Source organism: Centrocercus urophasianus, unplaced genomic scaffold (assembly GCF_019232065.1).
Source record: "Centrocercus urophasianus isolate 14NV4802_14NV808 unplaced genomic scaffold, USGS_Curo_1.0 seq_16, whole genome shotgun sequence".
Lineage (NCBI taxonomy): Eukaryota > Metazoa > Chordata > Aves > Galliformes > Phasianidae > Centrocercus > Centrocercus urophasianus.
In genome coordinates this window covers 43,735,347-43,759,473 of record NW_024884711.1, presented here as the reverse complement: position 1 = coordinate 43,759,473, position 24,127 = coordinate 43,735,347, and the positions used below count along the sequence as shown (strand labels likewise).

Here is a 24,127-nt window from a genome sequence, read left to right as displayed (position 1 = left end):
CAGATGCCTTTTTTTACACCAAGACTTGGATCAGTTCTCATGTTCAGCTGCTAGGAGCAAGGGCAGGCAGGTGAACTGCAGCAGTATGAGAGCCCTCTCCATGGGCTGGAGCATACATGAAGTAGGCTTACAAATGATACAAACAAATGATCAGAGACCAAAACACAAGTAGGTGTTGGTATCTCTTAAATGGTGTGGGTCACAGATGGGCTAGTGCTATCCACAGAAGTGCCATCTCCATCTATAGGGAGGCATATGGGTGGTGGGAAGTACCCCATGGGAAGTGGGGTACAGGTCTCTCATCTCACCTGCTTGGAGCAATCCTTGGTTTCACCCTTTATTGCCAGAAGGCATTGAATGGAAAAAAGTGATCCTGCTAGCTCTCCACATTCACAGAACTACAGAATCCTTAAGAGATGGAAGGGCATCTTTCAAGGTCATCTGATTTATCTCTTCTGCAATGAACAGACTCACACAGCTCCATCAGGTTGCTCATAGCCTGGTCCAGCCTGGTCTTGAATGTCTGCAGGGACAGGGCTTCCACATCTCTGGTCAACCTCTTCCAATGCCTCACCACCCTACCTGTACAAGACTTCTTTTCTTACATCCAACCTACATCTCCCTTCTTTTAGTCTGAAACCATTTCCCCATGTCCTATCACCACAAACCCTGCTAAAGTCTGTCCCCTTCTTTCTCGTTTCCCCCCTTTACATACTGAAAGGCTATTATCAGGTCACCTCAGAGCCTTCTCTTCTCCAGGCTGAACAGCCCCAGCCATCTCATTCCCTCAATCAAGCAAACCTGTGCCAAGCAAGAACAAGAATTGGATTTCCCACTCCTTTTGCTCGCCTGCAGGCAAATGCTCCTAATTCTGCAGAATATCACAGAACACCTGCAACAGAAAAAAAAAGCACAGAGCCCCATCTCTTATGGTAGCTGCAAGAAGCACCACAAAGTGATGAGGACTGATACCTTCAACATCCCTTCATGAACGAGGCCAGACAGCATGCAGCATCTTGCTTGGGCATCCAAAGTGATGTGAGCTGATGACAGGGGGGTACGGTCTTGAGGGACTGTAATAATCCTCTGACATCCACAATCAGCATGAGGAACAAATAAACCAACCACAAGTCATTCCTGAAGAAAGCACAAGGCTGCACAAACACAGAGAAGCAGGCATATATAATGGCCTTTTTATTCATAACACCTTTTATTCCAATGCAGTTACCTTTAAAGTTCAATTCAGGCAGCGATTGAGGGGAAAAAAATAAAACAAATAGTCCCTGTGTGCACAAACAATGCAGCTTTGAATAATACACGATAAGTTTATTTCATATTAACATGAACAGTAAAAAGTGGACATGTGACGGGGTATTATTTCAGTTCCTTTTCTTTATTCCTCTATTGTGTCCTTTTTGCCAGTCTCTTGTCCCTCAAACTGTGGATACTTGGCTTCCACGTCAGCCCAAGTTAGATAACCGTTCGCCAGGTCACGAATTATGGCAGGAAGTTCAGAGACCTGTAGACAAATCACAAACACAAATGGAACATGAACCTATCAGAATCTATTTGTTCTGCTGGATATTTGGGGAATGTGGGCAATTCAAAAAGAAAAAAACACACCAGCTGCATTAGCTAATAGGATGACTTAAATCACAGACTGTGTCATCTCAGCAGACTGCTCAGTTTCTCAGGGTAACACATGAGGAGAAAGAAATTGTCACTGTTGTGGGCCACAGCAGGATTAATCCCTCCTAACACTATGTTACAGCTTTGTAAGGGAAAGAAAACAATACACATATCCAGAAGATGCTGTAAGCCAAGGGTTTGCCAGGCCACAATTTGCTCTACGACCAGAACGAAAGGAGTTGCTGGTTGCCTTGTCATTGCTCCTCACTGTACACTGTACACTGGCAATATTGGGAAGAGTCAGCTAAAGAAAACCAGAAAATTGGCAGAAAATTGGTGATGACAGTGCTATGTGACAGCAAGGGTTATGCAGGGGATACAGAGGCAGAGGGGTGCTCTGAGGAGCTCACTAGGCCTGTTACACTGATCTGAGCTGGAAGAGCTCAGCCTGGGAGCTCAGCACTGCCTCCTGCTGCTATAAGAGCCAAACTCTGCCTGGCTCCTACCAAGAACGCAGAAGGGGCACAGAAGACGTTTTGCTCACAGGCAATGAGACTGCTGTAAGGAGATTTGCCATTGCAGTCTCTGCATTTCAACCATCTTAGCAGAGTATGCTTAAGGCAGGCATGCCTTTAGGGCAATATTTCACCATCTTGACTGCTGCTGAAAAGACCAGCAGGAAGCAAGCTTTGAAGAACTGTTCTTGAACTGGGCTCTGTCAGCCAGGATGCAGCAGGCACAATTCTTTTGCCTTTGGTGCTTTTGGATTCAGAAGTGCCCTGAAAACCAAGCCAGGGTTTTCAGAAGAAAAGCAAGCTAAAGAGCAGTGTAATCAGGCTGAAGCACAGCTTTCTAAGAACACCAACGCTGCATCCTAGGAAAATGAAAGCCTCTCCTGACTTCAGAAGCAAGGCCAGCATTTTCTGTTTGAATCTCTTCCTTGTGGGAATTGGCGACAACTCCCTTGCAGACCAGAGATACTGGTGGATCAGAAACATCTCCCTTACCCTGTAAGAAACCGATTTGGCTGCAGCAAAACCCATCTGCCTGCCCTTTACCTCAGCTCGGATCTGGCGCATCGAGTCGCGGTCTCTCAGCGTGGCGGTGTGAGGCGTTCGGTTTACGGTGTCGAAGTCAATTGTGATCCCAAAGGCCACGCCAACCTCATCAGTCCTGGCGTAGCGTCGGCCGATGGAGCCGGAGGAATCATCCACCTTGTGAGAAATGCCATTCCTGGTGAGTGCTTCAGCTGCAATAAGCAGAGAAGGTGGAAGTCAATCACCAGGACTCGCTGCATACTCAGCGATCAACCTGTCTGTAGCAGAGGCTTCCTACACCCTCATGGCACTACCTAAAATGAGGCACTGTGTGTCCCCGGTCTCAAGCAATACCACAGGTCCTCATTTTGATTTGGATAGGAGAATCAACGTTCCAGTCCCTGCCAAGACTCCAAGTTCAAACCCACTCCACAAGTACACTGCTACTCACGCTGCACCACTCAACCCTCACCCAAAGTGCAATACCAACAGGAAGGTCACTGACTCCAAGCTGTCATTGCAGTGCCACAGCTTTGCTTTAACACAAGAATGAGCCAGCCTAACGTGTGTGCAGGGGCAGGCTTGGCATGGGGAGGCAAGGTCCAGAGCAAAGTCTGATGCAGACAGCAGAAATCACACTGCCTGATAGGTAGCCTGTGTTTCTATCCTTCATGTATTTACTTTTAGACAGTACAAATGGAAATTCTGACAGAAAACAAAGTAATTGGGCTTACGCACTGTAAACCAACACAGGGAAAGCCAAAGAGCCAATTATTTTTGAGGCTAGTCTGAAAAGACTCATAGATGTTCAAAGCTAATAAAAAGCTTTAGTTTAATGGCTTTCCCTTTGCACGTGTGAGAGCTACACGAACCCAATGCTACTTTATCCTCTCCAGCACTGAGGAATAAAACTCTCTCCCCAGTGCACATCACCACTGGGCCCACAGTGCTGTTTTTCACTTACATAATTCCTTGACAAAAGGCATGAATTCCTGATTCTGGCTGAGAGGAAGAACGGAGCACTTGAATGGTGCTACAACAGCTGGGAAGCTGAAGAACTAAGGGAAAAAAAAGAAAAAGCACAAATAAATACAAGCTTAACAGAGTAGGTTCTTAAGAGGAGAGAATAAGCTCTGAGTGAGCTTAGGGGCAGGGGGATTCTGAGTAGCTGTCTTTTTGTAAGCCATTAGCATTCAGGGTTTCAGCACTAACACCTCACACTGCTAGAGAAAGACTGATTTCCTCCAGCTGTCCTCCACTCCCCCCTTCCCTCCTAACAGCTAATGTTACCTCTCATCCAAAGAAAAATCTACCAGAATCCTCACTGGAGGAAGTGATTCTCATCTGAATTACAGGAAAATGAAGGGTAAGAGGATTCTCTCCAGGAGATTTAATGTTCTGTACAGTCTAATGGGAAGAGTTCTCACAACATCCATCTCATTCTGTTTAATTCCCACAGAAACTTAGCATGCACAGGGAATATATGCAGCTCAAAGGTTTTCATAATCCTCTTTAGACACCCTCAGAAACAAGAAAGAGCCAAAAGAACCAAAGAGTCCCTTCCTGGCTCTTACAGTCAACAGGACCTTAAAGGGAGGAATGCAGACACAACATAATTACAGAGAGCAGCCCAGGCTCTTCAGAAAGCAAGTTGCAACTTAAAAGGGACAGAAGTCACAGTCCAATATCCTAGATGTCATGAGCAGTTTCTGACTGAAAGTCAGCTGTGTCCCAATTCTGAACTCCTGAATCTTGTTTCTGCACACACATCAGAGCACATCAGAGACACAAAGGAATGCAGTTATTCTGGGGTACCCAAAATTACAGGTTGCATCTCAGGGAGGAGTGAGGAAATGGCCAGTCTATTGTCTATGTTGCTGCACAGAAGTGTGATTCAAGGAAAAGCAGCAAAAAAGAGGAAATAAAATACTGAAGAGGTGTTTTCTCTAAGTGATGGGACCCTGCCAGCCAAGTCTGAAGCAAGAAAGAATTTCCTTCCCTCTTGCCAGCAATATGCTAAGAGCCTCATACACACACACCAAGTGCTCCCAGTACACGTGTATAAATGACACCAACACTGGCAAAACCAAGAATTCAAGAGCCTGCTTGGGTTTCCCTCATCTCCACTGTGTATTAATGCAGCTTTATTTTAGCCCTTCCTCTGCATGGTAGGGAGAGGTGAATGCCTGCAGGTGTTTTTAGGCTGAGGCCCAAACACAAGAAAGCTCACCGTTCTCTGCTCGTCTCCTTCCCGAATGCGGAATGTGTGCTCAAATACTGTGTACATGATTCTCCCAATACCAAACGAGGGTTCAATTACATTTGGGACGATTTCTTCCACTGGAACACAAAAATAAAATGGACATCATCATTAAAGAATTTATTCCCCCCAAAAAAGTGTTCACTGAAGCTGCCTTTCTGCTCTGAAGTTCTGATTACACGTAGTGGAGCACATGGAAAAAGGAAGGTTAAACATTCCCGCTCTAAATACACACAGCTGGAGAAAAAATCTGGACTTGATTCACATGTAGAATGCATTTAGGCTGTAAATAACAATTCTGCTTCCCTTCCCTGGCCCTAAGAACAAACAGCACAGCACAACACACACCCATGCAGATGAAAACTTTACACTCCGAGGGGCAAAGTCTTCTCCAAACTGTTTACTGGGAGCTGTGGCACACAGTGCCAGGGAACATGCTAACAATTAAACAGCCTGAGTGATGGCAGGGTAGTACTCCAGCCCTGGTCCACTTCAGCTTCACCTACCAACACCACTTCAGTATCCAGCAGGCTGAGCAGAGAAGCATGGAGTTTCAGATCCAGCTCAAATTCCAATAAAGACTTCCTCTGCATTCCTGAATTTTTCAGCTGCCTGCTGCATTGCTGTTCTACTCCCTGTTCTCCAATGTGTCCAGGGGACAACAGGGGAGAAAGGATGAAGATCAACTATTTAATGCTTGCAAAAATTCTCAGAAGACATGATGTACTACTTCATGATACATTTGTCATTCTCTCCAGCCTTTGCCACACATCACTTAGAGAGGCTTCTTCCCCCTTCTCTCCCAAGTAAGAAGGGAGCTCAGCAGGCAACTTCTCTGAAGTTACAATGAGGTAAGATTTGGCACAGCATCAGCACTTGCAGACTGAAAGGCACCTAAACATCTCAGTGGCCCAGCTGCAAGAACAAACACAGCTTGTAGGTGCTACAAGTTGCTCTGCTCTTTCCTAGGAGCACATATCACGCTCCAACCAAAGGCAAGATGAGCCATTAGTTACACTACAAACTGGGGAAACACCTCCCTCAGCCCCCAGCTATGCCAAAGACTTCCCAAATGCCCTCAGGTGAGGTGCTTACAGAGCTGCCTAGAAAGACAAGACTTGTTTGGGGAAATAAATCCACATATATTTTGTTAATTCACCTTCTAACCCCATTTCCCATATCAAAGCTCTGTGGAGATGCAGCCTGATCAAAACAGGTATGATTTTCAGCTGTCAAAGGATATGACTGGCCTCATCAACTAACAGAGCCCAGTGAGCCTGGTCAGTTTGGTGAGCTGGCAGGTGCCAGAAGACTTCTGGCTGCAGGCAACAGAGTGAAAACTGGAGCTGTAAGCAGAGAACTGTGCCCACAGCCCCAGCACCTGACTGCCACAACCCATCTGTTACACTTGAAATGGACTTGGAGATTGAGGCTCCCAGAGTTGGTGCACCCTCCCCAGCTCCTCCATCACTACAGCAGCTGGTTCCAACACCCCCTTGCAAACCCCTAAATATGCAAATAAAGCAGCAGGAATATAATATACAGCAGGAAGTCTATGAAACAGGTTACTGAACAGGACCAGACAACAGGCCTGTGGGTGAAATCCCACTGCTGAGTGAAGCTTTTCCAGCTGCTTTAAACAAATTTCAAGGGAATAACATTTGAGGTTTTTCCTGTGCCATGGAACAAACACCACCAGGACCCTGCAACTGATCAGCTCCACATTCAAAGCATACCCTGATCTGCCTCTTACATCTGTTGATCAAACTACAAAACATTTACCATGTAACGTTTTCTGAAATCTCTTCACAGTAACCATGTCCTTTGTTAATGTAAAAGTTTTCCCTTCGGTTTCAACAGTGAATTCCCTGCAAAGGAAAAAAAAAAAGTCATTCAAGAGCTACAGCAAGAACTAAACAGGTTATATTTCCATAATTGCATCACTTTACTTTGAGAGGAAGACCACAGAAGCCAGAGCAAATCCCAGAGATTGAAGAAACGTGTGGCATCACCATTCAAATAAATTCAAGTTAGTAACAAAAATTACCACATAGAAATTAAAAGCAACCATTTCTATAATCACACTGAACTTAGTTGTGGTTAAGAGCCTGAGGCAAACTCAATTAGGAAATGGAAGAATCTCAGAATGAAGAATAAACACCAAAGGAAAAAAAGGCACAAAAAAAACAGGCACTTGCTGCACACTGCACATCCTGTCGAATGCATACTTATAAAAAGTTATGCCAGTTCTGCCTTTTTTCTTATTTTACCCTTGACATACACAGCTGCTGGCCTGCTTCAGTCCATTTGACACCTGTTGAGATCTCTTATATTTTAAATTCCCTGTATGCATGAGGAATGCACGCAGACAGGTTGAGGAAAGATACACAAATTGGTGCCTCGGTGCATAAAAGACCATAGCAAGTGCTAGTGTATCACTAAATGCTGGGGAACACCAGCTCTGTTCTTCCTTTAACTAAATCTTTAGTCCCATTTCTCTCAGAACTGTTTGATTTTAAAACTATCTGCCAGCCCTGCTCAGTTCTGAAATCAGAGTAGGGAAGATGGTGAACACCCATTTCACTGAGCTGTGCCTCTTTATGGGTTAACTCCATTGCAATCAGAAGCTCATTCCCATACAAATAAACAGATATTTGAATACCAGGAATACAAAACTGTGTGCATACATCAGATATACACTGATGGATGACCCGCAGTGACATGATGGAAGGAACAGCACTAAAACATTTCAAGTGACCTAGCTAGCCTATTGTCACGAGAAAGCTGGCTTCAGGAGGCTCCAATTCATCAAACAGCAATTTGGGAACCCACATCAGAAGTGTCAGAGAAGGTAGGACACACACAGACACACACACACAGACACACACACACAGCTCACCCTTTGTCGTTCAGCAGCTGCTCCATCTCAGTGACGTAGCACTCATCACACATGGAAAGGTATTCCATCACCACCTTCGCGTCCTTCTTGTAAGCTTTGCCAATGGCTCCCTTGTTTGCCTCAAACTGAACAATGTTGACTGTTTTGTATGATGTAGTTAAGGAAAAAAGCCAAGCAGGACACTTCTGCCCACAAGTGACATCACCCACACGCTCAATTCTTTGCAGGTTATTTCCCAGAGCTCTGCTGATCCCTAACTGTTAAATCTGCTCCCTGATAAATTAACAGATTTAACTTTAAGAAGAGTTGCATATTCTCTAGGATGCCCCACTGTCAAATTTTACAAGAGAATCTGGTTTATTCTGAAAGGATATAGGTTCTTTGAGAAGCTTCTCAGCTATAAGAGGAACTTTGGTGGCACGAGCATGGCAGGAGAGGTCATAGCAGGAACGATCAGCGCAGCCTACAATCTCAATCCAACCCTGAAAAAACAGAAGTGAGAGCTTTCACTAACACACTTCTCTGTCCACTTAACTGTCAAATTTATGTTTGTTTTCCCTTAAGCCCTCCTTTCTCCCATGACTGCTCTTTTCTACATAGTTAGCTCTATTACAACAAGCAGCCATCGCTCACTAGTTGCTCCTTCATTAGAATGGTTCCATTTGTTTCCAGAGGAAATGATCAGTTATCTAACCAGTGTCTGTGTTCAAGGCCAGGTTTTCCACATGACTTGGCAGAGCACAGTGCTGTGCTAACAGCTCGGGGCTGGGGCCAGAATATACAGTCCTTTCACTCAGATACTACAGGCACACGAAGACATGACCCCCACTTTGGCTATTCTGACAGAGGCTGTGCATGGGGTCCACTCACATAATGGTCACTGCAGTGTCACAGACTAACCCCACAGACCTCAGCAGAATCCTTTCCATCTTTCAGCTCTTTATTAGAATTAAAGCACTTGGAGTTTTCTAGGTACCTTCCAAAAATCTGCACATATTCTAAACTCTTTGGAAAGGCTAACTGAAAAACATACACTTCACCAGATATGAAGAAGCAAATATCGAGATAAATTCTTGTCTTCCAAAGTCAGAAACATAGGTGATGTACTTTTGAAGAGATGAATTATTTCACTGCTCATTATAGATACTGTTTAATTACTATTCAAGTGATACACTTTGGCTTACACTTACTGAAAGATCCAAAGACTTTCCAAAAGAATTTGAAGTGAATTTAAGCCTGCTCCCTAACTGCTCACTGCTGATTCACCTACAACAACAAAAATATGCCATTCTTCCAAATCCAGTCGACAAGATAAAAGAAAAACAAAGCACTCAAAGAGGCCTGAACTGAAGAGCTCTTGGTGACTCAACTGGAAGGTAAGTGCTCTTTGGAAATCTTTCACTCAGCTCCAGCTGGCTGAGCTGGCAGGAATAAACTGATTTCTCATGCTTTGCGAGTGGGAAAGGAACATTTCTAGCAGGAAGGAATCAATCCTGGAGTAACACCTCCATGGAAACAAATCCTTGGCCACCACTCTTACAGGGGGTTGCATTTTTTTGGAAAGCACCAGGACTTGGTTTCACTTCATTGCAGAATGAAATTCAATCGGTACAAAATCCACAGGTGACTTCAGTCTCTAGCAAAGCAGTCTGAAGAATGGACCTACAAATGAGCACAAACAGCTCGGAGGCATGAAAGGAGCTGGCTTATCCCCTGAAGTCCTTGGTGACTCAGATTATACTGTGCTAACTGTGTGAATAACATGGGGCTGGACAGAAACAGACTCTCCACCTTCCAACAGTAACAACAGAACTAACAGGCAGAATTTGCTGTTTCAGTCTTTCACTTACATACGATGTTTTGGACTCTGCATCCCAGCAGTCACAGGCATAGTGAGCCATCTCATTCTCCATGTGCTGTCGGAAGCGCAGCTTGTCAGGGGATACACCAACCTTTGTAAGGAAGAGGTAGATTCTACCAATGAAGTAACCAAGAACGGAGTTATTGATCACGCCCTGAAAGAATCCAAAGCAGGAAGAAAAAAAACAAAAACAATACACACAGATGTTAACTCCCAGGGAAGTAAAGCCAGGATTTACCATAACCTGGTAAGAATGTTACAGACCGAAGTTCTTGTAGCTGCCTGGGACAAAGTACTACAAACTCTCTGAAACTCACTCTTACATCTCTTCAAATTCAACTAATAATACTGCCAGGAGCTCCATCTGATGGAAAACATTGATTTGTTATCACTCTAGGACTCATTATTAATTCTCCATGATGATCACCTACTTGAAGAGACCTCACTGTACTCACTGGTGTTACAACACTGCACGTGAATTCCAGTTAGGGTTCAGGGCTCCACAACAGCTCTTCTCTACAGTTTACAGTCTCAATACAAAAGGCTTTTTTGTGGTTTAGGGCTTTTGTTTTATAAGCCCATTCACTGATTGTTTGCATGTGTGGAGAACAATGCAGTGAAGCCCCAACATGCAAGCCAAATACCGCTGGGGGTCAGCAACTGAGTATTAGATTCCCAGTCACTGTTGATCTTTTGGCAAATATTAGCACTCCTTACTGTTCCACTCCAAATAGCTAAGGGATAGATCCCACTATCCTAGCACTACCTGCAGCCTTTTATCACCGTTAGCCCATCCCTGGAGATGCTCTAGCCCCTTGGATGGAGGCTTTGAGCAACGTGATACAGGTGGAAGGTATCCCTGCCCACTGCAAGGGGTTGCAACTGGATGGTCTTTAAGGTCCCTTGCAACCCAAGCTGTTCAATGACTCTACGTGAGTCCGTGATCAGATCTCACTCACACTGATGCACCTGAGAGAACCGAGCCTTAAATCTGGGAGCAAACCCCAACTGGCATCAACACACAGTTTGCAATTCAGCCTCCAGAGCACTAGTCTTAAGAGCAGGCTCTACATGCTCACAGAAGGAACGTTACCTGTTGAACAGCATCTCCCAGCCGCATTAAATGGGCAGACTGCCCGCTGAGCTGGGCCTTGGAAGAATACAGGAGGATGTTGAGATCTGCCACACTCTGAAACTTGGGATGATTTTTCTCACTGGGATCCACAAAGTGCTCAATTTCTGCCATGGTGAATTCCCTAATGGAGACATCAACCATTTACATTAAGTATTTGGTACTTCTGCCACAACCCTCCTAATAAATGACTCTGTTTTTGCCTCTCACAAGAAAGTCAGGGGTTTAAAAATAAAAACAAATTCATAGCCAAGGCAATTGAAAGACTGGAACCAGCCTTGACATTGGCTTTCCTTTAATCCCCAAATTCCCAATAAAACATCCCACAATGTCATTCATAAATATCTAGTCCACGTTTATCACCACTGTGATTCAAACCAAAGAACCCCACCTTTGGAAATCCTTCCCAAAACTGTCTGCAGTTCTTTCAGACTATTGCATAGGGTCAATGAAAAGTAATCCACTATCTAATTCAGCAACCTTAACTCATGTGAGAGGTGCCTATAGGAGCCAAGTTAGGTGATGATGTCTTGAAAATAATCATACTGCCACAATGCAGCAATGGTGTGCAACCTATTCTGTTTGAGGAACTTGCCTTTAATACACCTACGCTCACACAAAGATTCTTAGCCTTCTTGACTGAAATCACACTGAATTAGCTTGTTAGCAAAAACCTTAAAAAAAAAAACAAACAACAACCTCTCTGTAATCATTAACTTTAAATCACAAGCATCAGAGTGCAATACCCTAGGATAGCATAAGAACCTCCTATAAACGTGGCTCCTATAAATGTGCCACAAGCATGTGATTTATACCTGACTGAAAATGTATTTCCATGACAGAAGTTGCTCATTCCCAGATGTGCAGGAGAGAACAGGAGGTCTGAGAAAATTCTAAAGCATTCCCTTAGTGCTAATGATGCCACTGCCTGCCAATGACATTCAGTGACATTCTGAGACCATATTAATCAGTTACCGAGTTCACAACACACGTTGCCTGTGTGTACAGCAGAATCACACTAACAGTACATCAAAGTTCTCATTCCCAATTAGATAGAGGAGACATCTGCTCAGAATAATTCAGTTAAGATGCAGTGATTACCCTTAAAGAAGTGCAGTAATCACTTTCACCCTGAGATAGAAAGCTTCAAAAATAATTCTCAGGAATAATCCTGAGCTCTCCCTGCTGGACTGATGCTGGGACACAAAGACAGGTCTTGAGTCAGGTAATCTCCTCAATTCCTCTCTGTAATAAGCTTCAGAATTGCAGAATCTGCAGAATTGAGACAAGCAAACGCTGCTGCAAGGTCAATCACATTTTGATTCCAGATTTCAGTCTGAAAATAAACAGATTAAACTAAACTGTACATCCTGTAAAGAACACAACTACTTTTAATATGATTTCTTTACGGTGACCACTAAGTTTGCGTGATAAAACTGAGTTTAATCGAGGTGTTCCTAATGGAACAGCTATTTCACAGATCCTAGACAGAACTCTATTGTTAAAACCTCAGGTAAACGGGTTCTTTGCCCAGGAACCCTAAGACTCACTAGGCACATTATCAGAAACCTTCTGAAGTGAAAGCCACAGTACAAACAATGAAACAAAAGGGAGGTGCCACCCACTCCAAGGCACCCTGCTGCTGAAAGAGGAAATCTGCAGTACCTCACTCTGATAAGGCCGGATCGGGGCGAGATCTCATTTCTGAAGGAGTTTCCAATCTGAGCAGCAGCAAAAGGGAGCTTGCCTTGGTTGAACTCGAGAAGACGTTTGAAGTTGAGGAATATTCCCTGTGCTGTTTCTGGCCTCAGATAGCTGAAAGGAGAAAATCAGGGAGACAAATGTGTGGGGAAAGTAGTTAGAAAAATAACAATGGTTAATAGAAACCTTGACACAAAACACTGAAGCAATAGGCTGTGAGGAAACCAATTGGCCAGTACAACCATAGAGGTCAGACGGACTGTACCCTCCCTGCCAGCCCTACGTGAGCCTAGGCTGTGCCAGACTGCTTACAAATGTGGATTTGGCAGGCAAACCATGAATGCACCTCTGCTATTTCCCAAACTGAAGAGGTTTTAGGGTAAGGCCCTTTGAATCCCAACAGTAATGTGAGACATTCCCACAGAGAACATCTCGTACTTAGACTACTTCATGTAGTCATGGAAAGCGTGACATCTATCATGAAACCTATCTCAGGGCATCCCTAACTACAGCATTCTCCACTTTTCAACAGGAATTTCAGTTTTGCAGTTGGTTCCCAACTGAAGACAAAAGCCTCTGCATTATCACACTGAGTACAAATACCTAGTAAATGATGTTACCAATGAATCACTCCATTAAGTAAATTTATCCTGTCAAAAGTACACACTGCAACAGCTTCTCTACAGCCAAGAGATCACTGACTGAAGGGGACCCAACATTAACTGACTTCTTGGAAATGACAATGCCAACCAGCAAGGGCACAGCTGTGATCCATACAGCCTGGCTGCTTCAAGTACTTTTGTGACTTTGCAACAGCTCCTTCTTCTTTTTGCCAAGAGGAATGATAAACTGCCATAGAAGGCTGGGACTCAAAGACAGGGGAAGGTTACTCAAGAGAAAACCGCATACTTCAGTCCTGCTGTGACCTCAATGTTAATTCCAGATCATCTATGAAGAAGAATGAGCAGCATGAGATTAGTACCAACCCAGGCATGTTTCCTCCGGGCCCAATGGAGGTCTTGAACATCAGATTGAAAGAAACAGGAGGGGAAAGGTCATTCCCAGTGATAGGTGACTTCACGTTGTAGTTCACAAAGAGATCTGCAAGCTCTTGCTGGCCATAGTTGTCCAACTAATATCAAAACATAAGAGAATTATTTTAATTAGTAAATAAGATAATAGATAATGACACATATAATAGATAATTATATCCCCTTTACCTGCTACTGAGCATGATCCACAGCTCTGAAACACATGCTTAGAATAGTCACACAAGCTGAAGTCTGAACCAATGAAAGAAGTATACCCTGGACATCTGCAAACCCATTTTAGCAATGTCAGTCCACAACTCAGATACATAGAAATGGAGGTATTATGCATGTGAGTGGGTGTAAATCAGAAGAAAAGTCACTGGGACTGCATCACCACCCACCAGTAGCTGAAACTATTCAGATGAAGCTGGAACATTGGGAACAGCATGTTGGGAAGGAAAAAAAATACAGCAGCGAGGGAGAAGAAAGCTGAAGCTTCTGCAGTGCTTTCCCTACATTCATTTCCTTACTTCTCTTACTTCATGTATAGAGAAGCCTCAAAATAGGAGAAAAAGAAAGAGTTTATTAATAGAGGGATTCCTTCAACGGACTGCAAAGGTTCAAAGCTGCAGTGTGAAAGAGCTAAGGGCTGCTGTTCAGTGATGCAGCGCACAAGAAAGAGTTGCTCCTTCTTGAAGGAAACATCTGCTCTCAAAGCATTTACCCTAGAAGTCATCAGAACAAACATCCAAAAAAAAAAAACAAACCCAAAGAAACAAAAATTAAAGGCAAATGCCTGCAGAGCTGCTCAGGAATGTCAGACTGGAGCAACAACTCTTCTCAGCAGACAAAAAAAAAAAAGACAGGAAAATCTTTGCAGGGTAGTGGGAGAAGAGAAACAAATCTGAAGTGCTTCAAAGTCAAAGCAACTTTAAAACATCCCAATTCAGTGCTAAGTGGTTCTGCACCCTGCCAAAACTCATCTGACTGCTCTTTTGCATCACAATCCCGCAGTGAGGTTTTGACAAAGGCAAAGGGGGACTCAGAAGAAACAGGCTTTTTACAGCACGTGGAGTGCAGCAAAGCAGACAATCTCCAAGGACAGAGCTTCAGCCCTACCAATATAGCATTCAAAAGACAGCCACAACAGCAGTAACTATCCAAACAAAAAAAGGAGATGGAATTAGCCAGGAAGTTTCCAGTATTTCAGAACACAGACAGACCTACATGCATCTCTGAGGTGCAGAGTTTTATGCATCCTTAGGGAAACACAACAGATTACTACTGTGCACTGCAGTTCCCTTAGGCACACACATCCCTGAAGCATTCATCTCCTCCTCATGCAGGCACCTACCTGTGTCAGAACATTTTCCATTTCTGCCTTTTTCTCTGCTGTGCACTTCTTGTCAGACATAAGCTTTTGCAGGTGAGCTGTGAGCAAGAAAATCCCACACTGAGTTTATATTGCAACCCTACAACTGACCCCAAGCTAAAGGCAGACAAATCAGGAGGATCCTCCAGCATAAGTACACATCCACCACCAGTTGACTTGCTGGTGTCTATCAGGTTAATTCCACTCCTGTCAGGGCAATGATGATATACAACTGAGGATCTACACTAGAGAAAACAGGGCCTTCTCTTATTTCTTTCTGATACTCATTTCTATAAACCCAAGCCCCTTCCTCCTTATTCTCATTCTACGAAGATCTGAAATTAAAACTAATGCCTGATGCCAAAGCAGCAAAGCTAATTTTATCCAATGCACTAAGATGCACACGCTGACTTGGTACAGTAGGGTTAGACTGTGTTTCTCTTTATAAGCAGAACATTCTCCCTGAAACACAAAAGCAGACAACGAAGTCAAGAATTCCCAATCTTATTTGAGAAAAGTATTTTGGCTGTGTTTGTTGGAGATCCTGCATTTCCTTTAAAACACAGACACAACATTTAGACAGAGAACTCTGATAAGGATAAGCAAGTAATGATTAATGATCTATGATCACAATTGTGTTAGACCAGATACACCAACTGGCTCTCCTTGAGAAAGATATTCCTTTCCTACTCCTGTACCACTACAAGAAATGCCCAAACCCACTGGCCTTGTAAGAAAAACAAACCTTTTAAGAGATGATCAGCACGAAAACATTCCCCATTTTTCACATCTTTCACCATAAAGTCAGCAAACTTGTCTACATGGCCAGAAGTCCTAGAACAGATGATACAGAAAAGGAACATGTAAGCTGTTAGTGGACAGCCCTGGGTACAGTGTGACATTTGTGTGTGACCCACAGAAAGCAATGCTCTTGACTCAGCTCAGAATCATTCCAAAAGCACCTGACATATTCAGCAACCTGCTGGCAACCTTAGCAGAAAGACATGGAGGTGAAATGCTCTAAATTCTTACTCTTCAGGATTGTCCCTACACCCAGGCATGGATAAAAAGAGGGCTTCCAATTCCTGGGCTACAGAAAAGTTATCTGCATTCAGAGCTCAGTTAACACACTGCATGCTGCCACCCCTCCACCAAGGGAAGGATGGCAAAACAATTGGGCCACTGCTCTAAATCATGACTTCAGCATCCCAGTTTTTGGCAGGCCATTTAAATCCTTTTTCTTGTCTTCTTGACCTGTTTGAAGAAGGGATAATGACAATTTCATACCTAATGGGACAGCCAGGAGACATTAAGACATGATTCTTACATAGTTCAGTCACACTGCTCTCCCACATTTATGCAACAACAGCTTCTTACCTCGATCTGTGTACTAGTCTGTAATTATTTGGCATTACAAAAGGATGTGGAATTGGGTGACCCAGCCTCAAGATCCCTATGGGTAATTTTACAGCAGACTGTAAAAAGCAACCATGACCAGAAATGACATGCTGTAGAAAGAAAGATTCATATTTACTTCAAAACTGGCTCTGGTGTGAGCATGGTACAGTCAATCTCCAGGATTTGCTCCTCCTGTATAAAGTGCTGTCTCCATGCCTGGATGATGTTGTTCTTCAAAGCACATCCGACAGGCCCGAAGTCATACAGGCCACTGACACCTGCAAAGAAGAAAAGGGGACAAGTGTGTTAGGTGCAAGATGGTACAAACTTACAATATCTGGAGGAAAACTCTTCCATTCTCAGCATTCCCACCAGCAAGTTTAATCCTGAGGTAATTTTCTGAGCATGAACTGTTCTGTGCTAGCAGACTAAGGAATATGGCTCATTGCAGAGCACTTTTACATGAAGAACCACGATGGAAGTGAACTGCCAAGCACTCGGAGGGAATACTCTACAGTATTCAGCACAGTTCAGCTGCAGATTGCACCAGGGCATCAGATAATGACAGAAGATGAAACAGTTGTTGGTATGTGCAATCAACAACTCTAAGAGCTTCACTTCCCTCATCAATAGATTGGTCCCACAAAATATTATCCAACTGCAGAAGGTATCTGAATACAAAAGAGAGGAATCAAGCACGTTTCAAGGCAATAAACTACTTCAGTAGTAAGACATGTCCCTGTTAATCACCAGTTTAAGCACAAAAATAAAACCAACTAGAGAAAAATATTTATTTTACTTTCTTAGGTTGAAGAGGATTAACCATACAGACACTGTGCTGACACTGAGCTGCCTCAAATCAGCTACATGAAGAGGTTTGACAGCCACAGTAGTTCACCTGCCTAATAAAGTTCATTATAGTAACATGTTCTAAAGTTCAAGTTAGTTTTGGGCATTATCTTGCAAAAAAAAAAAATAAAAATCAGATAAATGGTTATGAGGGAACAAGCTGATCACTTCCCTTAAATCCTAAACACCCTCCCCCTCTGCGAGGCAACTGCCTTGCATTCTGTAATGCTTAAAACTTCCACTCATCTGCATTTAGGGAGAGGGAGACTTCTGGAAAAGCTAACAGACTCAAGGAGGAGAAAGTTTACAACCAACTTGGAAAAAAAAGAAACCTAAGGTTGCATTAAGAGAACACCCCAAGAGTCCAGCATTTCACACAGCTACAGAGACCAGAACACCAGCCTGAAGGAACTACAGCTTAAATGTCTTTAAATCTGTACCTCCATAAATAGAAAAGGCTTGATCATAGAAAAACCTCCTTTTCAGAGTGTCTTCCATTTTAACTCTGTCCACGATGTCATCTTTGGGCTGTAAGGCCAACTCCTGTAATTCAAACAAACTGAAAACAGTTAACATCTCCCATTACTGACAGAAGGAAAAATCCTCTCCATTTACCATTATGAATCAAAAGTCTGTAAGGAACATTTTGAAGCAAAGGCATCTGCTCATTTTCCCGAGCAGGATGGCCATGCTGAGATTCAAGCACTCAGTGACAAACATTGTCACTGTTTGAAAACAGCATTTTAGATACTTGAGGTGGACTCATGCAGTCTAACTTTCAGGCAGCTAAGCCTGGACCTTTCTGTACAACCAATGAAGAAACAACTGTTACGATCCTGAATCAACAGCTCAGCAACTGTTCACCTGATCTGGATGAAAGGGGGTGAAAGACCCCATAGAGGAGCAGAATCTCCTACAGACTTTAGAAAAGATATGGTCTGGGGACATAAAGCCAAACAATCTATAACACTTGACTACTCTGCTCTTTTTAATCCTTCACATTCAGTTTCTGCTGTTTAAAGACAGCAGAACTACAGAGGAACTACAGAGCTTGTAAGCTGCAGCAGCAGCTGCTAAAGCAATCAAGCATTCACACTACTGCCTTCTGCATAAGTTGTAAGCAACTGAGGTGCATTGCTGAAAACACTGTCAAGAGAAAACACCTATATGTAAGTGCTGCACTCCCAAGGAGTGTTTACAAGGTCACTCTTGCACTGACAGGGATACAGCCCACACAAATTGTGTAACTGCCAAACACACCTCTACGCTGCATCCTACAGGCTGTTCTCCACCAAAAGGTGGGGCTCAAAGGGCCACTGAGTTTCCCATCCTAACTCACCATTCTCTGTGTCAGGTTCCTCGTGGCTGAGGAACAGAGTTGTGCTTTTACATGTTTACTGATCTAGAGACAAAATGAACTTGAAGTTCTATTGTTTCGTTTGCAGAAAGACTTTTCAGGGCATATTTAAGAAGGGGGCACAATTTCATGGCATCCTGCTCTCAAAGGATGAAGAAAGCCCTAAGTTATGTGACATCACCAAAAAACTCTGTTTAAAGTGTAATAAAGGATATGATTTCTAAGCAAGCATGTTGAACATCAGTTTGGGAATTCAAATGCCACACGAGGAGTGTGGAAAGGAAACTCAATGAACAGTGTTTCCTCTCACTGTGCACAGAAAAGATCTAAATAGTCAATGGGGGCTGGTAACACACACACCTAACTTCAACTTTGACCATTAACAACAAACTCATACTTATTCACTCACCTATTGAGGTTTGATGCTCACAGGCAACAAATGAAACTGTCACTGGTCAGAAAGATCCACCTATGTCAGCTATTTCAGAAGTGAATGCTCTAGCAGGCTATGATTGTTCTGTCAGAATCAGTGCTGTAAAAATGTTTTAAGCAGAGATTCCAGGGCTTTTCTGACAGAAATGCAGAACTCACATTTAACTTCCAGACTCACCTTTGCTTCTAGGACCCTCTTCCGAGCTTTGAGCTCTGCTACAGCTCTGTCTATATCCACCTGGGGAGCTTTCTCTTCCTTCAGCTTCCTTACCAGTTCTCCCTAGAAGGTGACAAAAGAGAAGATTGTGATCCTTTCTTCAAACACCACTGACAAGAACTCCAGGTATTTCAGCTCTCCTGGCAACCCAAAGGGAAGGTTTGTGCTGCCTCCTCACTCCCCACTTCAGTCTCAAAAGGTTTGCTTCAACTGTTTCAAACACACTGGAGAGCTCACAGAACTGGGCATCCTTAGCCAAATTAACACTGCCTCCCCACAACCCTGTTAAATCCCAGACCCATTGTTAAATCTTAGCATGCAAATACACTCCTCCATGCACCACTGTACAAATACATCCACAAATCCTAATTTCTGTCTTTGAGGATGCACAAACTTGATCCTCAGGTGCTCAGTATAGTCTCTGGGCTCTCTCTTACTAATAAGGCTTCCCTGCTTTCTACCCCTTTTGTTTTTTTTCTAAGTTTATGAGCACTTCAGACTTTTCCTCTGCTAAACCTGGTCAAAACTGGCCAATAAGCACACAGCTTTTTAGAATAACATCTCACAGAACACAGAATTAATTAACAGTCTTCCTTTCCAGCCACTCTTCTTCAGTCAAAACCAAAGTCTATGTTGAATTACTGAGGACAAAGAAAAAGCATCAGGAGGAAAAAGCACAGAGACATCAGTACCTGAAGTATCAGTATCTGAAGGAGCATCTTCTAAGATGCTCCAAGTTGAGCACTTTCCTCATGCCTTGCACATCTCCATTACAAAAAAAAAAAGAGTAAAAAAATCACACTTCCACAATACCAGCTTTTTTCATTAGTTAATGCCACAGGCACTGATCACCCAAAGAGAAGAGAATGCGTAACTATCATTCAGAAATCAGATTTAAGAAAGTTCAAGTGCTTCAAAGACCAGGAAGATTAAAGACTGATGTTATTAATAGAACCATAAAATCGCTGGGGTTGGGAAAGTCCTTAAAGATTATCAGGTCCACAACCACAACCTAACCATGTTACCCTAACAACCCTCTGCTAAATCATGCCCCTGAGCATAGAAGAAGCACAGAAGCAGGAAGACTCTAAAGAATGCATTAAAATTAACAAACATATGACAGATAAATAAGAAAGCTGCTGGGCTCCTTTAGCCCTGTCAGCTAAAAGAACATAAGAAAGCTGCAGTTTCTTTCCTGTTAACTACTTCTATCAAAATGTGAAAGTTTCACTCACTGCCATTCTTGGGTAACGTGGCAGAGGGAGGGATCTGAATTTTTTTTTTTCCCCCTTTAAAGTAGTAAGTTCAAGCTGCCTTTGTCGAGCTGAGGGGTCGGCAGTGGTAAAAACATCAAGGCAGCAGCAAGGCAGCTACAGCTGACTCAACAGAGCTATCACTCCGTTCAATGCAGAGCATCTAGAAGCAGCAGAGAGCAACTCTTTGTCCTGATGTCTGAGTAAGAGAGTATTCAGACATATGCAAGGGGAAAGAAAAAAAAAAAAAAACAGCACCACTGAAGCAAGCAATTATATTTGCTGACAGAACTCGATCTAATTAAAGCTACGAGCCCGAGCCCAGCCCAGAGGAGGAGTGCACAGCAGCACTCGATGTGGCAAATTTTTCTGCAGCTTTGTCCCATGGACCAATAGAGCAGAGAGGGATCCACCCCTGGATCACGGCAGCTTATTGCATCAGGCGCTGCTGCAGGAAGATACGCTGCTCACTTCCCTCTCCATAGGCTGTGAGTCCCTGAGGCTTAATTAAGCCGCTCCTCCACTCCTCTGAGGGCTGGCAGACAGGGTCTGCTGCACCATCATGTTCCAGCTACCCCAATCCTTCTTTCCCTATGCACAAACATCTCAGTGAATCACTGCTGTAAGCCATTAGCGACAATAGTCCTGGTCCAAGCCAGGCATGTTTACCCCCACATCTCTCCCTGGCACCGCAAGGCGCTCTGCTCCAATCCCACAGGCAGACAATGAGGGGACACCGATGCTAAACAGCCGCGATGGCAGCATCCACACATTGGAGGGCTCCAGGGGTCACTGTTTTATTGACAAGGAGTTCCCTACCAAGGCATTATGCCGCACAGTGATTCATAACAAGAACTCACTGAAGCGCTGGTATAATTAGAAGGCCGTAAATCCATTTAATGGGGAAACACGTGCAGAAATCTCCCAGCATATGGGACACACACGTAGATACGTGAGCAGCTAAGCATAAAGACAGTGGATTCAGATGCTGATGGAGAACCCACATGCAGTATTGCTTGAGCAGGGAGGAAGGGGAAATTCCTTGCATGCAGGCTGTACAGCCACTCACACTGCAAGGGCACCAAGGTTCAGCTATGAAATGAAAAGCAAATCCTTCTCGGGTGATGATGGAGCTAAAGGTAACAAAGATCATAGAATCAACACAGAATCATGGAATGGCCTGGGTTGAAAAGGACCACAGTGCTCAACTTGGGCTGTATGCAGGGTCGCCAACCAGCAGACCAGGCTGCCCAGAGCCACATCCAGCCCGGCCGTGGATGCCTGCAGAGATGGGGCATCCACAAACTCCTCGTTAATAAAGACGCCTGCTAATAACACCCATACGAAACAGATACCAGAATGCTCAAACGAGTGACTTCTTATCGGGCGATCACGCAGTGATAAAGGACACAACTGACCTCCAACACAACCTCAGCTCGAACGGGAAGTCATCCCGCGACCCTTAACGGAGAGGCAAAGCTCCGCAGTGCTGGGGCACGGCAGGCAGCCCGGCAAACCCTGCTCGGAGGCCCAGGGACACAACGGGACCGCACGGTGCCGCTCCCAGACGGAGGCTCCGCGCCCAGCTCTGCCCTCCGCCCGTCCCTCGCAGCGGATCGCCGCTCACGTTCTGTTACCTGATGCCGCACCGCCTGCCGCAGCGGCGCGAGCAGCGCCTCGGCTTGCGGGCCGTCCATGAGAGTCGCGGCCGGGAGAGGAGCGGAAGGCGGAGCGGACTGGCGGCAGAGCGGGCCGGCGAGGCGGCTGAGGAGGCGCAGCAGGGCGGGCAGAGCGCTACGGGGCGGCAGCAGCGGCATGGAGAGGCGCGGCGAGCCGCCCTGCCCCCCCCCCGCATGATGAAATCCCCGCGCTGCGTAAAGCCGGCCCCCGCCTCGACGACGCACTTTCCGCACGGGCGGCGGCCGTCGCCGCCGCCACCACCACCAACGCGGCGGCAGATTCGGCACGGCGCCGCGCCAGCCGCCAGGGGGCGCCTTAACACACAGGTAAGGTGTACGGACCCTCGCAAAGCGCGCATGCGCGCACGCAGCAGAGAAGGGACCATAGTAGGGGAGTGTTGCGATTGCGCTCTGCGGAGCGCGGGGAAGTGCGGAATGGCAGCGGGGGGAGGAAGGTGTGGAGGTCGGCCGTTGCCCGGGGCTCAGCATAACGGCTGCCCTGGGCAACACTGAGGGAAGGGGGATTGATCTCGGGTTGAGTATAAAGCGCATAAGTCGCTCCGGAAGTAATGCCTCCTATTTATTTGTACGGCAGTGACAATAGATGGGAAGAGCGCAGTAACTCCAGTCGATAGAGCAAGTTCTCCGATGCAAAACGCTATTTTTCAAACGTAGTTCACTCTGTGTTTTTGAGAGCGATGAACAAGAGGGCATATGTGCACCAGAAGACACCATCGCTGTCACCACTGCTGAAATGCAGCACCCAGCCCTTGCTGTGCTCACATCCACGGCTGGGTTTCCATAAATGCTCAGCAAACACTGGTGAGCGTCCACGTGTGCCATTTTTTTTGTCTGCACAGAGGAATTCATTCCCACCCCTTTGCTTCATACACGCTTCCATGTCAGCATTTTGTCACGCTGCCGTCTGCCGCATGGAACTAATGGGATATGGGTGGGAAGGTTCAGTTTTCACTGCCATCCCACCAATACCCGCCTCTGACATCGTGGGCCAACATCATCAGCACAACAGGAAGAAGGGATGTTATCCACAGGGACCTGGGATGTGGGCAAGTGAACCTAGTGAGGCTGGGAGAAGAACTTCCTGAGAGCAGCCCTGTGGAGAAGGACTTGGGGTCCTGATGGATGCAAAGCTGCACGCGAGCCAGCAGCCTGAGCCTGCAGCCCGGGAGGCCGACAGCAACCCGGGCTGCATCAGCAGAGGGGCGGCAGCGGGGACAGGGAGGGGACTGTATAAATATTCTGTTCTGTGATTCTGTGACTGCCTCGTGGGGCCCCGCATGGAGAGATGCTGGGGGAGGGATTGGAGCTGTGGGAGCGCGTCCAGGGGAGGGCATGGGGATGCTCAGAGAGCTGGAGAGCTCCTGCTGTGCCAGAAGGCTTGTGGAGTTGGGCTTTAAGGTCTCTTCCAGCCGAAGCTGTTGTGTGATTCTATGATTTATCGTATGAGGGATTTGCAGGAAGAGGCAAAGAGGATGAATAGACGGCAAATGCTTTCTATGCCCTCACTTCTCCCAGCCTGCAGAAACACAGCGCTCTCAGCACCCCAGAAGGGGCTGGGGGATAACGCGGAGATGAAGTCAGACCCAAAAGCTGGTGATGTCCCCTCCCCGCCGTCCTTTTACCATCCCCACGAGGCTCGGCGGCTGTGTGCGAGACTACCAAACGGAAGGGAAGGGAGAAAACCTCGGAGGACTGCTTTTAGGGAGGAACGCGTACATATCTACGTATAAACAAGCACAAACTCCCGGCGCACAAGCTGCCGGCTGACGCTAGATGGCAGCGGCCGCTCGCTGCCTGCCGCCGCCCCGCCCGCCCCCGGCCCGGGCCCCGCTCTCCGGCATTCCTGCGGGGCCGGGGTGCGGCGCAGCCGGGGGCAGCGGGGCCTCGGCGGTTTCGCAACGCGCGGGGACGGCGCTGAGCTCCGGGACGGATCCCCGCCTTCCCCTCCCGCCCCCGCTCTTGCGTTCTGTTTTCTTTTTTCTATTTTTTTTTTTTTTTT

The 24,127-nt window shown here is 45.4% G+C and overlaps 1 protein-coding gene across 1 annotated transcript; it reads right to left on the bottom strand.

Moving 5' to 3' along the window:
* Positions 1-1,163: 1,163 nt before the first annotated feature.
* On the bottom strand, positions 1,164-22,169 carry GARS1 (glycyl-tRNA synthetase 1). Its single transcript, XM_042817348.1, has 17 exons — positions 22,066-22,169; positions 19,137-19,238; positions 17,610-17,712; positions 16,457-16,598; positions 15,668-15,756; positions 14,905-14,981; positions 13,506-13,651; positions 12,484-12,633; positions 10,780-10,942; positions 9,676-9,840; positions 8,200-8,307; positions 7,826-7,971; positions 6,709-6,794; positions 4,897-5,006; positions 3,631-3,724; positions 2,688-2,878; positions 1,164-1,519 (listed from the first exon to the last, which is right to left on the bottom strand). The coding sequence occupies exons 1-17, from the start codon at positions 22,123-22,125 to the stop codon at positions 1,394-1,396; spliced, it is 2,058 nt and encodes a 685-aa protein (XP_042673282.1). The 5' UTR covers positions 22,126-22,169; the 3' UTR covers positions 1,164-1,393.
* Between the last annotated feature and the right edge of the window lie 1,958 nt (positions 22,170-24,127).